Genomic DNA, 16,831 nt, shown 5'->3' on the forward strand with positions numbered 1-16,831 from the left:
TATGTGAAACTTGTGTGAAACTGAGTGATGAGGTTAAGATAAGATGGAATAGTGATAGGAGTGTAAAATCACACCATTGGTTAGGAAACGAAAAGAAGACGCGAAATTGAAATTTATTTTTTTTAGGTTATATTAGGTATCTGTTATGAATTCAAAATGTTTAAGTAATAATTGTGCTAAAGGATGTATTTATAAACCAAAATGGTTTTAAAGATAGCTAGCAAAGATTTTATAAAACTTAGTGTAGCAAAAAGAAGATTTTCCCAAGTATCTAATAAACAGTAAGCATTATCCAAACCCTTAGCAAAGAATATAGACGCTTAAAATTAAATATATAATTATTATATTTTGATTACTTTAATTATGATATACAAAACCCATAGTAAGCCAAAACATTATAAAATGTTTGCAGAAAAATCTTTTTAACTGCATAAACCTAACAATTTTATGGATATACTTTTCAAAGTAGAAGAAAGGGACAATTCACTACTAAGATTGTTTAGCTGAATTTTGAATAGATCATCAACTGTGGCAGTGATGTGTGGAATTTTTGAAAAATATCAAGAGACAATTAACCAAACTAAATTACCTACAATTGAAGAACCTAAAATGGGGAGGAACACTTTTCACTCATAAAAACTGCCTTTGGAACTTAGGATTACAAATCTCATTTGGGTGAACATATAAATTAAAGTGTGCTGAATCTTTTTTTAATTCCTTGATATGTGCGATTGATGTGTAAACATTCTGCTTCAGTTTTAGAATGTTAATTTCTGTGAGTGTGAGCTTTGTACCATCCTTAATATATGTCATCATGTGATATCCTACATAAGCAGAAATTTCTTGCCAATAAACCAGCAAATACTGTCACACGATTGTCTCAGTTAGGAATATTTAGGCTGTTAATGTACCTTTATTCTATTTGCTGTATTTTTCCTTATACTAGGCATATTTCTTCTAATTATATTAGGATTCCCACTTATGTGTTCTTATTGTACTCATTATTACTTTTTAACTTCGTCCCTTGGATCTGCAAACAATGTGTACAATCCTTCTTTGTAGTGCATACACTTACCTGTTTGATTTCAATGATTCAATTCAAAGATACCAATAGTACAAAGTACAACACCATTTAAATATTTAAAATGAACATACTCATAAGATATCGTTAGACTTCGTTTTTCTTTATTTTATTTTTAATATTCAATATTTAATATCTTTTTTTAGAAAATGGAAGAGTGTAGTAGGTTTGGAAGTACATGCCCAAATTAATTCTGCTAGCAAATTATTCTCTGGAGCTTCTACAAAATTTTCGTCGCCTGTAAATTCAAATGTATCTCTATTTGATTGTTCCACACCAGGAACTTTGCCAGTTTTAAACAAGAGATGTGTTGAGGCTGGAGTACTTACAGCACTTAGTTTAAATTGTAAAGTCAATCCGATTTCATATTTTGATAGGAAGCATTATTTTTATGCTGATTTACCTGTAAGATACACATATAAATAAATGTATCTCAAAATACTAATAGTATATTTGCAGACTGGTTATCAAATAACTCAACAAAGGGCACCTCTAGCAGTGGGTGGTCATTTAGAATTTCAAGTATTTACTCCAGGTGTTCATAAAATTCCTTATACTACTAATGTTAAAATAAAACAACTACAATTAGAACAAGACAGTGGTAAGAGTCTCCATGATGAACAAAGAAGTTTTGTTGATTTGAATAGAGCTGGTGTACCTCTTATGGAACTTGTATTTGATCCAGATCTTAAAGATGGCGAAGAGGCTGCTGCTTTGGTCAAAGAACTGATTTCAATTTTACAGAGAATACAGACATGTTCCTGTAAAATGGAAGGTAGGAATATCATGTTTTTTCCTAAAAATTAAATGAGTTTTATACATTTCCAATATCTCAATATTATACTTCTGTATACATGTTTTTAGAAAATTGTAAGAATAAAGGAAAAATTAATCAATATATTTGCAACCATTAAATTGAGACAAATCCAATTTAACTATAAATAGAAAATTAGCCAAAGAAAATATCACAGGACATCCACAATAAGTCACTTATTCCAATACACATGCAACCGCTAATACAGTGCTTATAGACCAAGGTGTGTCAGTGAAAAAATGACTTAACTTGGATATGAGAGGTGGCATTCGGATTTTTCCAAAGTTAAATAGTATAAACACATTTTCTCTCTCCTTGATTTCCCTTGATTTTGTTTTTAACATCTTGTGAACCATCCGAAACTTCTATAAGAGAATAAATATTTGCAGTTCGAATGACTCCAAGCTGTAGAAAGCATTGAGCAAGTTTCTTTGATGTTTTTCTGTAATCTTTAACTGACATTTTGATGGGCAGCTGCAGTTAAAAGTTTGAATTGTTTTGACAACTATTATTTTGTACCTTTCGAATTAGTGTATTATGCTCCTGCTGCTCTCTTTCTTTGTTCCATAGTTCTACTAGAAATATTTCGAATTCCTCTCTTTTTTGGCAGTAGTGCTTGTGGCTGTTGTTCAGCTGTTTCGTTTGAGCTACAACCTTGATCACTGGGTTGGTATTCTGAACCTGAGTCTACAAACGGGTCCTCCGGACTAGACAGGTTGACGTCTGAAAATAAAAGAAGTAAGAATTAGTGACTATTAAAACACCATTTGGGTGTATTGATGAGGATATTTTTTATTTATGAATCTCGCCTGGTATCGTCGAAAATTGCTTTTTATTAGAATGTCTTTACACCAATTCCTTTTGATTTTTGACAATCTTATAACAAAAAAATTAACGAAAACAATTTTAAGATTGAACAGTATTGCACAAAATCATCAACAATTGTTAAATTCTACTTGTGCCAGTGAAAACACAGAAATAATACCCTTGACAATGTAACAAAAAATCTATTCATAGACACATTTTTTCTCAAACCGTATTATTTAGTTGCTACCATAATCTCTTAAAATTATTTTCATAATAAACTAGGTGTAACCAATATTTTTGTTTACAAATAGGTACTTACCAATGCTTTCTGCCATTTTGCTCCAAAAATATGTCTTATAAATGACAATAATTTCCTCTACAGCACTTTTTAGGGTTTAAAGTGAAACTTTAAAAGTTTAAGTTTTAAGTTAAGTTTAAAGAAGAGAATTACGTTTTGAGGTATGAGAATTACTTTAAATGCAAAACGAACTTAGAGCGACATCTACCAATCGGTATCCGAAGGTTGCTTGAGCTACTCTGCATCTGAAAATTCTTAAATAAGGGATAACTTTATGTAATAAATGCGATGTGGTAAAATTGTGGGTTAGGCCACTTTGGATGAATGGAAATGTAATTAAGGAAGCCCACCCCACGTAGGGATAAAGGCAAACAGAACAATGATATAATCAGACATTTTACTTTGATTTGATTATTTAATTTTAGAGGGAGCATTGAGAGTTGATGCCAACGTTTCGATACACAAAGAATCCGAACCATTGGGAACAAGAACTGAGATAAAAAATATTGGATCAGTGAGAGGAGTAGCTGGAGCAATCAGTTATGAAATACAAAGACAAATAAAGCTGAAAGAATCTGGTCAAAGTATTGCTAATGAAACTAGAGCCTGGGATGCTTCTACAAAAACTACAGTGGCAATGAGAGATAAAGAAGTACAACAGGTAAGGTATTTTAAGGCATTGAAATTTTAAGTAAGTCTAATATTAAGTTGGAGATATAAATTTTAGGATTATAGGTACATGCCTGAACCAAATTTACCTCCACTTCATATTGCAATGGGTCCGATAGAAATCGGTTGTGTAAATGCTGATCAAATAAAGAAAACTATACCAGAACTACCAGAAGAGACACGACAAAGGTTGAGGAGAGATAATGGTCTGACTTTGGAACAATCAATTATATTAGTAGTAAGTATATAGACGAAACATCTTTTTGTATTTCCGAAATCCATCCATCTATATTTCGTTGCAAATTATAGGAGATGGGAGTCAGGGAAACACAGAATGCAATCATCGAAAAAATGTATTCTGTAACTGTTGGTAGTTGTATCAATATTTCTAAAAAAATATGTTTATGATTATATTATGCCACTAATTTCTTTGAAGGATATAACAATCAAATTTAATTCCAGCTTTAACAATTGTTTATTCTTAATAAACTGCAACTAATTCAAAAAGTATTAAAAACATTGAAAATAATCGTTTAAATATCCCCACTTCGACTCGAAATATAAAATTATGACGATAATATAGCCAAAGTATTGTCATCTTAGATATCATAATCCCTTGTTCTTTATTTGTTTTTCGTCTTTTTCTAATGAAAGTGGCCTGCATACAATTTTGAGTTTTCCCCTCTTTTAGAATTTGCAACGCACTTTATTTATATTTACTTGGTGCTAATCATGTTCTTTATATATTTTTTTAGAATGACAGTGCTTTATTAAATGTATTCGAAGAAATAGTGTCTAAGAATATTAACACAAAAATGGTAGCAACGTTTTTAATAAACGATGTAAATACATTATTAAATAAAAAAGATATGGACTCTGAAGATATGTAGGTATCTTTTGAATCTGTTTTGAATGATATAAAAAGTTCTATCTTATCGTTTATATATCATTTTAGCAAAAATCGTAGCCACATTGGAGAAGTTTTGGAATTATTAGAAAAAGAAGATATTAATAGATCTACAGCGAGAGATTTGTTGGAGGATATCTTGTCTGGAAATAATAAAAGCCCAGTTCAGGTAATTATACAAGTTCAGTTTTTAGTGTTAACGACTAAAGTAAAGATACACGAATTAAGGACGGCGGTACTATTTACAATAGATCGATACAAGTCTTAGCATATGCTGATGACATTGACATAATAGGGCGTAGCAAGCGAGATGTTGAGCAATATCTCCTAGTATTGGAAACAGCGGCGAAACAGGTCGGTCTAGTCATCAACGAAGACAAAACCAAGTACATGTTGGTTACAAAGGATCCGATAGCAAATGAGGAACGAGAAACAGTCTTTGGAAGTCATACCTTTGGACGTGTTGACAACTTCATATACCTTGGGTCGCTATTGACTGCTACCAATAAAACAAGCGAATAAATCAAAAGACAAATAAATTTTACAAATAGGGCATACTATGGACTCCAAAAGCATTTCCACTCAAGAAACATTCAAAGAAGAACTAAAATTATTATATACAAAACATTGCTGAGGCCGGTCCTCACATATGGAGCAGAAACATGGACTCTAACGCAGAAAGATGAAAGACTTTTGGTAATATTTGAGCATAAAATACTCCGCAAAATATTTGGAGCTATAAACGACCAAGGGCAGTGGCGCAGAAGATATAATTTTGAATTGTATCAGCTCTTTGATGAGCCAGATGTCATAACGTTCATTAAAACACAGCGACTTAGATGGGCTGGACACATAATACGAATGCCAGAAAATACGATTGTTAAAAAGCTAACCACAGGAACACCTGTAGGAAGAAGAAGCAAAGGCCGACCACGAATTAGGTGGTTAGATGGAGTTGAAACCAACTTACGGATATTAAAAATCAGAAGATGGCAGTTGCCAGAAACCGAACAGAATGGCGACGAATCTTAGAGCAGGCCAAGATCCACAGAGGATTGTCGAGCCAAAGATGATGATGATGACTAAAGTAAATTCAATTTCAAGCTACAGACAGAATAAACACAAGTCTCCGCGTGATATTTGAGTCTACACGTGACGAACGCCTTCCTATTGGCCATAAATTATCGAACTATCTTGGTCATGCTGTTGGGCACTAGGCACGCACTTTGTTTTTCCGATCCGTCGTCGGTCGAATGAAGAGTCACAGTAGTTATTGTGCAAAACTGTTTTTTGGTTTGTTGATTGGTTAATCGTTAGGTCGTGTGTTGATAGTGTGAAGCATGTTTTTAAGAACTTCTTTATTTATTACCAATACAAAAGTTTTCCCTATAAAGTATATTAAAGCATTTATAATAGCATAAGATACGATATAAGATCGATCTTCACTGATCTTTTTAATTAATAAAAATTATTTGATATGTAATTTAGTATGTTAAAAGTTATAAAAAACAAGGTGTGTCCGATATAATTTTCTCTCGATCTTGTAAACCATTTTTTATTTAAAAAATTGGTGTAGTATAATCTGTATCTGGCAAAGTTTGTCTGTTTTATATTGTATCTTTAATTTACTAGTCCGGCCCTGATCAAACGCGTGTTTCCAGCGTGCATTTGTTTACATCGTCTGTAGCTTGAAATTGAATTTACTTTAGATATTATATACATACCATGGACGTAAAAACATAGATGGACCCAGCAATAAGATACCTTAAACACACACTGTTTTGAAGCTTCGATATTCCTGGACAAGAGGGTAAAGGGGAGTAAAACGGGTATCGATAGACTGTGATACTTCCTCAATGAGCATAAGCGTGCTTGAATTTTTACTCGCGGGGATAATTATTCAGACGTTAATAATTGGAAGTAGTAATAATGTATAAAAACACGTTTTTATAGAAAAAATAAAATACAATTTGATTTGCTTTAAAATTAATTCAATAAAATATAGTTGAGCTCAAGTTAATTTTTTAATAGGTATCAAATAATCCTACGATAAAAAAACAATTAAAAAATATACATTTATCAACTTTAAGTACATACCTATATTTATTGGTAATGTGTCAAAACATATTTTTTCAAATTGTGACAAATTTGTTTTAATACAATATGAATAGATTCCTCGTAGTAAGGGTTTCTGCTACAAAATTATTTATTGATCATTCCAAAGCTCTTGCTGGCATTTGACATAAAATTATTTGCAAATATACCTACTTATTAAAAAGTAGGCGTGAAAATGTATAAATTATTGGAAAGCTATTTACCGAACAGAAATATTAAAGTAAAAATGGTAAATAGACATAATAGAAGATGTTGGTATAGAAATAAATTTTTATTGATTGCGAAATAAAACAGTCTTAGTAAGAACGCTTCTTATGCGCACGGTGTTAGCATCTAAAGTAGTCCTCGTTTCATGATGAATTCCAATTTTAAAATATTTCTCAAGAACCAATTTTAAAAGTTGCATAGAGTGACCATCGATTGCATCTTCATCATACAATGGTCACCAAAATGCTCATAGATTGATTTTGCGACAATTTTTATGGTTTTATTAATCAAAATATTTTTTTAAATATTTTTTAAAAAAGGTTTTTAACTCGTCTGTTGTAGATATTTATAGTTTTATTAAAAAATCTGAAATATTTTTCAGCTTCCTTACAAGTTTAAATAACCAAAAAGGATGCTTTTGAAAGGTTTTTATACTGTTTTCTCTGTTGAAGTTTAGAGTAAGTTTCATCATTAATCAATATTATTTGGAAACCTACATAGAAAAATAAATGAGTTTTATTCATTTCACTAATTTATTGTTAATTCATGAGAAATATTAAATTAAAAAGCTACTAAACAGATCTTTTTAATCAGATGATGTCTACTTACAATTTAAAAATATCTATACTAATTTCATGAACTAATATCTTGTTCAATACATTAATTGATATGAATAAACCCAATGGTACGCCTATGAAAGACATATTTTAAAATGTAAACACACAGGCTTCCTCAGTTCGTCATCTTAAATAATGTAAACAAACAGTACCTACAAATTAAATGAGACATTGGGATGTTAACATTTCGTTTTTTTTTGCAAATGCAAAACTGTAGCACCATTATTATAATTTATTTATTTCACTATTTACAAATATCACTTAAAATACAGCCAAAAAATATCGAAAAACAACTTTTCCTCATCTTGGGTAAAAAGTAAATAAACATGGACATGACATGGAACAGCATTTGAAGTTTGACGTAGAGCCATAAGACAGAGAAATGTAAACACCGTTGCCATTAATAAATAGGTTTCAGTGCTTCTACATATAAAATAATTGGTTGATATCTGTTATACGCTATTATTAAATGATATGCACACTATGTGCACACTTGATGTTTTAATTACAATTAAATATATTAATATAAGTAATAAATTATTATTTTGGTTTGATAGCACCTGTAGAGTATAAAATAAATATAGTAATATTTTCAGCGATACGTGAATAAGATATTTTAATAAAAAAATGTGACAACATTTGAAGGTGCTGAGAATGTGACCTAGTCAAATAATTTTGGCTTCACATTTTTATGTAAATAACTGAGTCCATCTGTGTTTATACGTCCATGATACATACTCTGATATATCAACTTTTTTTCGGGTACAATGATATTGGATTTTATGTAGAAATTTTAATTATGTTTTAGATTGTACAAGAAAGGAACCTATTACAAATCAGTGATGAAGCTAAATTGAAAAAAATATGTCAAGAAGTAATTGAAGAAAATACCAAAGCTGTCTTAGATTACAAATCTGGAAAGACAAAAGCTTTAAAAGCTTTATTGGGTGCTATTGTAGCCAAGAGTAAAAATAAGGCAAACATGAAAAAGTGTACTGAAATTTTACATTCTTTATTAAGAGATATATGAGAGATGTATTGGTGTTTAATTAAATTTGTTAGAAAATATTACTTTTATTTAGTAATCACTTTTTATAATCCTAAATATAACCTCAGTCAAATTTTTCCCACGTTTCCGATTTCTTCGCCATTTGATCTTTTTATTTTTGTCCCAAAAGTCAAAGAAGCAGCTAGAGTTCAATATGAAGGGAGGGAACCTGTTGGAGAAAATCGACATAAGAACGCACGGCTGCGATCTCCGCTATACTTTTTACAATTGTTATTGGTTGGATTGAAAAAAACTGAACAGAGAATAGATGGGGTGTCTTTAAAAAACTGTTATAAATGTAGAGAGGAGTTATAGCATATATTGATTATCTTAAATATTATCAAAAGAGTAAAATCGTATCTGGGAATAGATGTGCCTTCTGATCATAACCTATTTCTTGCAAAATTGTGTATAAAACTAAAGAAATCAAAGAACAAAAAATTAACAGTAAGCCAGAAACAGGGTAGTATAGTTTGAATTTGAGACAGAATTTGTAAAAAGGATAAAGATATAACATACAACAATATTTAAACGAAAAGTCGCATTTTTATTTTTGGTAATCGTGGGAAATAACCTAGCTGAATAGCTGGTTGTTCAAAGGTAATGTAGAGTAGAAAAGGTAAAATTCGTTCTAACCACAGTATATATCACAAATAGTAGTGTAAGTGGAATAGGACATGTGGGGAGAGTGAATTGCATGAGCCCAGCCGTTCGTAATGACGACGGCGCTATTAGTCACCTTTGGTGGAGATATGACCACAGACCATACAGGAGTATGTATGGTTTGTGGATCTGACATAGCAAGAGGCGTATGACCAAAGAATACAGGACAGTTCAAATGGGTGATTTGGCTACGGTTATTATACTTCAAAACACTCCTTAAGTGGTCGACTGCATAAACTCACACCGTGGCTGTCGGCTTAAAACACCGAACAACGAAGGTGATGAGTGTATATACAGGGTGGTCCTTAAGTAATTGTACAAACAGAAACCGTAGATTCTGCACTTTAAAATATTACGATTTAAGCCACCTTGCTTTAATAAAATGTTGATATTAAGAAAGATACAGGGTGTTAAAGTGGAAATTTAAAATTTTATTTTTCGCTATAACTTTTACGTTTGTAAATATTTTTGGACAAAAATTTACAGTTGGATGCTTTTAAGTAGGATAAATTATAATTTTATTCTTACTTTAATGTAAATAATAGAGGGCGCCACGTATGCCACATGTGTGGCATAAATTTGCGCTTAACTTTTTTGCTCTTTAAGTTAGCTCTATTTGTGTTAAAAAATATTAAAGATACATTATTTTTACAAAGAAAAGGTATACTTGTTAGTAAACTTAAAATTCAACCGTTTTCGAGATAAATGCATTTTATAAGTCAGCTGCACGATAATTCTTAGTTTGATATTTGTGCGGTAAAGCACTGAATACCTGTAGATAAGCATAATTTATAGTTTATTCTTATTAAAATAACTCAAAGATGATAATGTAACATCACAAAATGCTTTGTTATGGGTGCTAAATGTCTCATTGGGGAAAAGATATTTCAACTTCTTCTTTAGGTGCCGTGTCCTTATTCAGACGTTGTTCGTCATCATGTTTACATTTTCGCTTTGCTATCGCTTCTTAAGTTTCTATAATGGCGTTGTATTACTTTTTCTCTATTGTAAAATGCTAAAAACCCAAAATATGTGGTTTATACAAGATGGTACCCCACTACATTATAGAGAGAAGGCAGTTAGAACATATTTAAATACAACTTTTCTGAACGTTGGATAGGTCGTGGTAGTTATATTTCTTGGCAATGTGATGAGATATTGATATAATTATTTAATTAATAAAAAATCCGAAAAAAATACTTAATGTTCATTACGTTAATTGTTTACCCATTTTTATTAGGACAAATAGAAACTAGAGCACAGGTATTGAATAACACATATGTGTCCTGTTTCATAATACTTTTGTTACAAATCTAACCGGAAAGACTCAGCATTTTTACAAAAACATCATCGTGGTCCTAATAACCGATATTGTTATAAATATAGTAAATACACAGGCAATTTAGTTCAGCATAATATTAGTTCGTTAGTAAATCATAATAGTCCATTTGTTCGAGATGTAATTATAGTTACTCGTAAGCTGTAATGTAATCATATAAATAAGTAACGTCATCGATAGTTTATTCCGTGTGTATATAAGTAACCAATGAACGAGGTACATTACAGTTTAATACATTATTTAACTTCTGCGACAAATAAGATATAGTTCCAGAATATAGCATAAGATTTGGATATGTATCCAAAATAATATATTCATCCAATATACATTATAGCCACCACGTAGCCCTGAATTTAATCCGCTTGATTTTGGTGTATGGGGCGCATTAAAACAACGTGTATATAAGAATCCCATAAACATTCGCAACCAACTATGGGAAGAAATAAATACTGCAGCAATTTCTTTAAAACCAATGATGCTATTTAATATGAGACGATCTTTTATGCAATATATTGACAAATGAATTAAAGAAAATGGTGGACATATCGAACACTTACTTTGACAAAAAGTTATATTATTTAGTTTAACTATTTCTTAATTTGGTTTGTAAATAAAATGTTGTGATTATGACTTTAATTTAACATAAAACGTAAAATGTTTGATGTAAAATCCTATTATTCTCTTATTTTGTCAAATACTATTATTAATTATCCTGCTGATATATTTATTTTATTTAATATTTCGTTACCTATTAACTTTAGTTAAAGGTATTTTATAACAAAATTCAGAAGTATTAATGTTTTTGTCTATTTTTCTTCGTTGCCTGGAGTAATTGCCTTAGATCAGAATTATGCAGCTGATTTTTAACATGCAATTATCTCGAAAACTGTTTTGAAGTTTTGAAGTTATCAACAAGTATACCTTTTTTTGTTAAAATAATATATCTTTAATATTAGTTATCCCAAATGCAGGTGACTTAAAGAGCAAAAAAGTTAAGTGCAAATTTATACCACATTTGTAGCATAAGTGGCGCCCTCTACCAGTTACATCAAAGTGTGCGTTAAATTATAATTTCTCATATTTAAAAGTACCCAGTTGTAAATTTTCATACATAAATATTTATAAACATGAAAGTTATAGCGAAAAATAAAATTTTAATTTTGCACTTTAACACCCTTTATCTTTCCTAATATCAACATTTTATTAAAGCAATTTGCCTTAAATCGTAATATTTTAAAATGTAGAATCTACTGTTTCTTTTTGTACAATGACTTAAGGACCACCCTGTATACTAAGTTTTGGACAAATGTGCATAGAATAAGTTTTTATTTCTTATTTTATGACTATATTTATTTTCCATTAATAGCAAACTTTAAATTTTTTCCGTCTAAAATTCAGAGCTTATTTTTTGAATTTGCCGCCTAAAATTCAGAATCTACGTTTTAAATTTGCCGCCAAATGAAATTAGGTGTGGCCCGTCCGCATTTGGCGCTAGAAACTCTCATAAATCATTCTGTGGGACTTACCTTACTAGAGGGCTATGTACTGTGGTTCTAACCTCAAAACTTTCTTTTTGACAACCACATTGAAATGGAGTAAATTAAAATATAAACAATTACTTTAATTTGCAAGGATTTTCACAATGGCAGAAGAAATTCTTCCCAAAATCGTACAGCATATTTGTAGCAACTGGACCGGGTTAAAATTAGCAGTCGAACATTCGATGGGAGGACCAAACAGTAAACAGGTAAATTTTATTTGGTTTTATTTTAGACTGATTCTTCATTGATATATTCAACATTCTGTAGAGTATGTATGATACAGAATCTCGGCTGAATTTTAATGTAAATGTGTATGTGTTCAGTTGTAGGGAAGAAATCAAATAACAGCCTTTGAGATTGATTTTAGTCTCGCTATTTACCTTCATGAATTGTTGGTCATTTTATTATATCTGATATTCATATTTAATGGAAGAAATTTAAAATATTATGGAGCTTCAAGATAAGAAGATTCTCGTCTATAGCATGCCAAGTATTACCAAATGTGAAAGATGTCTGATTATTTTAATTAAGTGTGTAACATCTATAAGTTGTAAGATGAGTGCTACTGCTTCTCTTTTTACACTGCACAACGAGTAATACACTACAAAAATCGCAGATCCAGTTAATAGATTAATTACGTAAATTTTGTTTCGTTTACTGACTACAGTTTGGTAATACAAACAAAAATATGAAATCCTATAAAATATGGTCATGTATAGACACTATATGCGATTATTCTTAAATAAATAAACTTACATACACTGTTTCTAAATGAATATGTTGTAACAGAACTTTGGAATAGTAAAATTTATGAACATTTTGTTTTTTATAGCTTGCAATTGAATGTGTAGAGGAAGTGACAGCTTTTTGTATACAGGAGCCAAATGTGGAGGTAGAGGATTTAGAAGATTTATTAGAAGACTTTATGGATGAAAAATTTGATATTCTTTTTGAAGATGGATCTCCTAAAGGTGTGTGCACACATTTAATATATTAAAAAAAGAGTCTTATTTGAAATCAGAGCATCAGAAATATTTAAAATTCATTATTACTCAAACACCAAATGTTTTTACTTTTTTGGGCTGTTTTATCATTTCTGTTCCATACCAACCATGTGAGTAAAATGTTTACTTTGTGTTTATTCGAGTCTGCCTTTGACAGAATTTTTAGTTTTTTATATGCTTATAAAATGAAAGTATTTGCTTCATTATGTAGTTGCAGCAGTCTGCTGATTCAGCTGTTAATTCATCTGGTGTTTCTTTATTTTGCTGTGTAAACACATTTCAACATAATGTCAGGACATTGATTAATTCCGTTATTAAAGAGACTTCTCAGTTATTTGACACACAAGAAAATTAAATTTTTCTCAGAAATAAACTTTGAATCTTGATAAATGCATTTCGTTCTGTTTACTGCCGTAAACCAAAAAAAGGCATAAGAATACATAAAAAGGAAAATAAAACATATTGATTCCAAATGAAATAGGATTCTGTTTGTATCAGGAGGAACCTATGTACAAAGTTTCAAACTAGGACTGTTAGTATTTTGTAATAAAAGCAATAGTAATATGAAGAGCAGAAAAAGAATTGGCTTGTTGGTCAGAAATGCAATAACAAAGGGCATAAGATGATGGCTTTTTACCCAAAGTTTAAGAGGGTTCTTCCTTACATCATAAGGAATATATCTACCAAGTTTTAAGACTCTACTAACACTTCCTTTAATGAATTTCTCTATGCACTTAATCAATGAAACCATTATTTACCTCTATCATTTTTTCCTATTTGTGTTTCAGAAATTGCTACCATATTGTATAAATTTGTACAGTTAATAAAAAATGGAAACCTTCAACAATGTGAAGAAGAATATCTTAAGCTTCCAACAGCAAATACTACCTGGTTGCAGGAAAGTAGAACACAAGCTACTCAACCCGAGCAGGTATGTATTAGTGTTCAACTTTTGAAGCGAAGCTTCAATACTGGTGTTGTATGACTTTTTTTCTTCAACTGTTACTGTTCCATTTCTTTTGACTAATTTGTCAGTCATTGCCTCTCACATATCAGGTTCTATTGCTACTATATTGATCCATCCATTCTATTAAAAGTAATTAGGTTTAATTTGATATAAAAAAACATGCATATATGTCATGAGCAGTGTATTTTATTTAAAAAATAAATGAACGAAATAAAATTTTTGTTCAAAAGTTAATTACCCTTAATTGAATTAAAAATGTGAGTTTGATTAACTAAGTTATGAACATAGTGATCTTGCAGTGGGATCTTAGACTACAATTAATATTTGCTATGTGCATGTGCACATGGTTATATAGTAACTTAAGTCAATGTCAAATTCAACTAACAAGAATTAATTTCTAAATTTATTTATCAATTGCCACTTAATTTATTGAACAGAGTATAAACAGCTTTTATATTGACAATGATAATTTCTAATTAAAACATGTTTTAGGATGATAGTGAGTCATCTAGTGATGAAGAAGTAGGTGAGGAATCTGTAACACCAATGGAGGATGATGGTTGGACAGTTGTACAAACAAGAAGAAAAAGATAATTAATTGTATGTGGTATTTATAAGTAAATAAAGTTTTGTTTAAAATATTCGTTCTCAGTGTTTTATTCTGTTTGAATTAGATTGAATGGTTGAATTTAATAGAATTGATAACTATCTTTATACCTATATTTTCACAAGTTGCTGGAATAATTCCAGCAATGCTTCATATTTAGACATTATTACGTTGTCAAGATAAGCATATGACTACTTTCAGGTTCAACTAGGGAGCTGTTATATTAACTATCCAAAAATGAATAAAATATGATGAAAAAGACATTATTTTCGTTTGTGTGTGAAAAGAGATACTCTAACGCCAGGCTTATGAAAATATTTTTCTACAATTTAGTCTACACGTTCGGATGTCTGTTGCACTGTTAAGTCTGTGCACAGAATAAATGTTCATAACCAAAAGTCCTTATTTATTCTTCAAACAATTAAAAAAAACAATATTTCCAACTTCTTATGAGATAAATACACACAAATTAGAAATGTTTGGAAAGTTTTTTAAAATCATAAGAGCTTAGGTTGTCCATTATCAAATTTACCAAAATATGATGACCTTTGGTCATCAATATTAAAGTGCATCTTACAAGCATGTTAATTATTTCTCAAACAAATCTATGTTCTGTGATTAACGTATTCGAAGTTCCTGGATGGTCTACAACCGCCGCTCTGGAGGAGGATCGAATTTTTCTCGACTGCATCCTCGTGTTCGTGGAGTTTATGTGATCTAGGCTTATGCTTAGCGAGAAGTTTATCGGGGACTCTGTGGTCGACAAGGTGCCACCAGCAATCAGAATACTTTAACAGTTCGAGGTTTATTTCTTACATGAATATTTGTTTAGTATTCTCTGCACAGTGGATGCCTTGAGTCTTACAGAGATGCCGGGTAATTCACACCTCGCCGTGTGGCCACGTTCACACTCGTCGAGAGGTACAGGAACGTCGGCAGAGTGTTGGCATTTCACTCCGTATCGCCACCTCTCAAGAAATGATTTGTAGTCTCGTAAGGACGCAATTAGCAAAATAATAATATTAAATAAATGGTTAGTAATAACAATAATCGTACACAATAGGATATCTCCAAACTATAGATTATTTATTGATACATACAAAAAACTGACATTACGAAAGTGCAACTCTCCAATTACGTCACGACTTATGGGCAATATCTTATCTTCTTAGTCATAGTGTCAGTACGCGCGGTCAGTATGTTCGGTCTATAGACCTCGTATGCGTGCGAATAAAGCAAATAATTGACGAATTATTTTCTTTATTCGCATTTTATTCCTCACTTCGTCTTATGCCGCCGACTATGGCGCATAACGAATAACACATAGCGAAGTGTGGTGCCGCCGTTACACATACACATTTACGAGTAGCTCGGATTTGAGTTACGAGTAGAACTGCGATCGTTTCCATTAAATCCGAGCGATCTTAGTTGTTTCAAAGGGAATTTAAAAATGGCGCCATCAAGAAAGAAGTGTTATTAAACATTTTAAAGGAGAAAAATAAATGTGGTAAATACTTCCGAATTGCACTCCGAGTAGAGTAACTCGGATCCGAGTACTCGTAAATGTAAAGCGGACTTAATACACATTTCAATTATTTCTCAAAACCATGATTACCAACGCTAAAGTGCATCTTACACGTAGTTCTAAAGCGTATGTTACACTTACTTCAAAAAGGTGCCTCACGCATGTCAATGGACCGTGGGAGTGATGACGTTGATTTTATTGACATATGTCAGTTTCACTTCCAAACAAACCTTGTTTAGTGTGGATAATTTGCATTTTTCGTTATTTTTTCATTTTTTTACAGAATCTTTCCGCTTTTTGCAATATCTAAGTATTCTAATAGTTACTACAACAATTTTGTACTTACAACAAGGTTGTGTAAATAATAAAGCATGTTGTTTTATAAAAATAGCAATAAAATGCATGTATCAATAAAGTAAGGTTAGAATGTCTTTAATTTACACTTTTAAACTATATTTCATAGAAATAGAACACTGAATTATGATGGTATTATCGTAAAAAATACTATAATTAAAAAAAACGCAGCAGAGGAAGCAAAATGTTAACTTTATAGAATTTAAAAAGTCTTGAGATTGGGCATTTCAACTGTTGTTTGGAAAGTAATTGACAGTTGTGACGTCAC

The 16,831-nt window shown here is 31.0% G+C and overlaps 2 protein-coding genes across 2 annotated transcripts; both read left to right on the forward strand.

Annotated features, from left to right (window-relative positions):
- The first annotated feature begins 19 nt into the window (after positions 1 to 19).
- Positions 20 to 8,583, forward strand: GatB (glutamyl-tRNA(Gln) amidotransferase subunit B, mitochondrial). The gene is made up of 8 exons (XM_072528961.1): positions 20 to 281; positions 1,228 to 1,486; positions 1,541 to 1,856; positions 3,426 to 3,661; positions 3,728 to 3,907; positions 4,425 to 4,555; positions 4,625 to 4,745; positions 8,324 to 8,583. Exons 1-8 carry the CDS (start codon positions 202 to 204, stop codon positions 8,543 to 8,545), a joined length of 1,545 nt encoding a protein of 514 aa, XP_072385062.1. The 5' UTR covers positions 20 to 201; the 3' UTR covers positions 8,546 to 8,583.
- A 3,530-nt stretch (positions 8,584 to 12,113) lies between these two features.
- Positions 12,114 to 14,716, forward strand: LOC140438136 (pre-rRNA-processing protein TSR2 homolog). The gene is made up of 4 exons (XM_072527849.1): positions 12,114 to 12,312; positions 12,939 to 13,077; positions 13,899 to 14,041; positions 14,570 to 14,716. The coding sequence occupies exons 1-4, from the start codon at positions 12,208 to 12,210 to the stop codon at positions 14,669 to 14,671; spliced, it is 489 nt and encodes a 162-aa protein (XP_072383950.1). The 5' UTR covers positions 12,114 to 12,207; the 3' UTR covers positions 14,672 to 14,716.
- Positions 14,717 to 16,831: the final 2,115 nt, after the last annotated feature.

This window comes from Diabrotica undecimpunctata, chromosome 4 (genome assembly GCF_040954645.1).
Source record: "Diabrotica undecimpunctata isolate CICGRU chromosome 4, icDiaUnde3, whole genome shotgun sequence".
NCBI classification, from domain to species: domain Eukaryota; kingdom Metazoa; phylum Arthropoda; class Insecta; order Coleoptera; family Chrysomelidae; genus Diabrotica; species Diabrotica undecimpunctata.

What these genes read in the sequence shown, in the direction of transcription:
- LOC140438136 (XM_072527849.1), top strand. Translation starts at nt 12,208, where the DNA reads ATGGCAGAAGAAATTCTTCCCAAAATCGTACAGCATATTTGTAGCAAC. An exon ending in GAGGACCAAACAGTAAACAG is followed by an intron (nt 12,313 to 12,938) that starts GTAAATTTTATT and finishes TGTTTTTTATAG; the next exon opens with CTTGCAATTGAATGTGTAGA. An exon ending in TGAAGATGGATCTCCTAAAG is followed by an intron (nt 13,078 to 13,898) that starts GTGTGTGCACAC and finishes TTTGTGTTTCAG; the next exon opens with AAATTGCTACCATATTGTAT.
- GatB (XM_072528961.1), top strand. Translation starts at nt 202, where the DNA reads ATGGTTTTAAAGATAGCTAGCAAAGATTTTATAAAACTTAGTGTAGCA. An exon ending in TCCCAAGTATCTAATAAACA is followed by an intron (nt 282 to 1,227) that starts GTAAGCATTATC and finishes ATCTTTTTTTAG; the next exon opens with AAAATGGAAGAGTGTAGTAG. An exon ending in GATATGGACTCTGAAGATAT is followed by an intron (nt 4,556 to 4,624) that starts GTAGGTATCTTT and finishes ATATCATTTTAG; the next exon opens with CAAAAATCGTAGCCACATTG.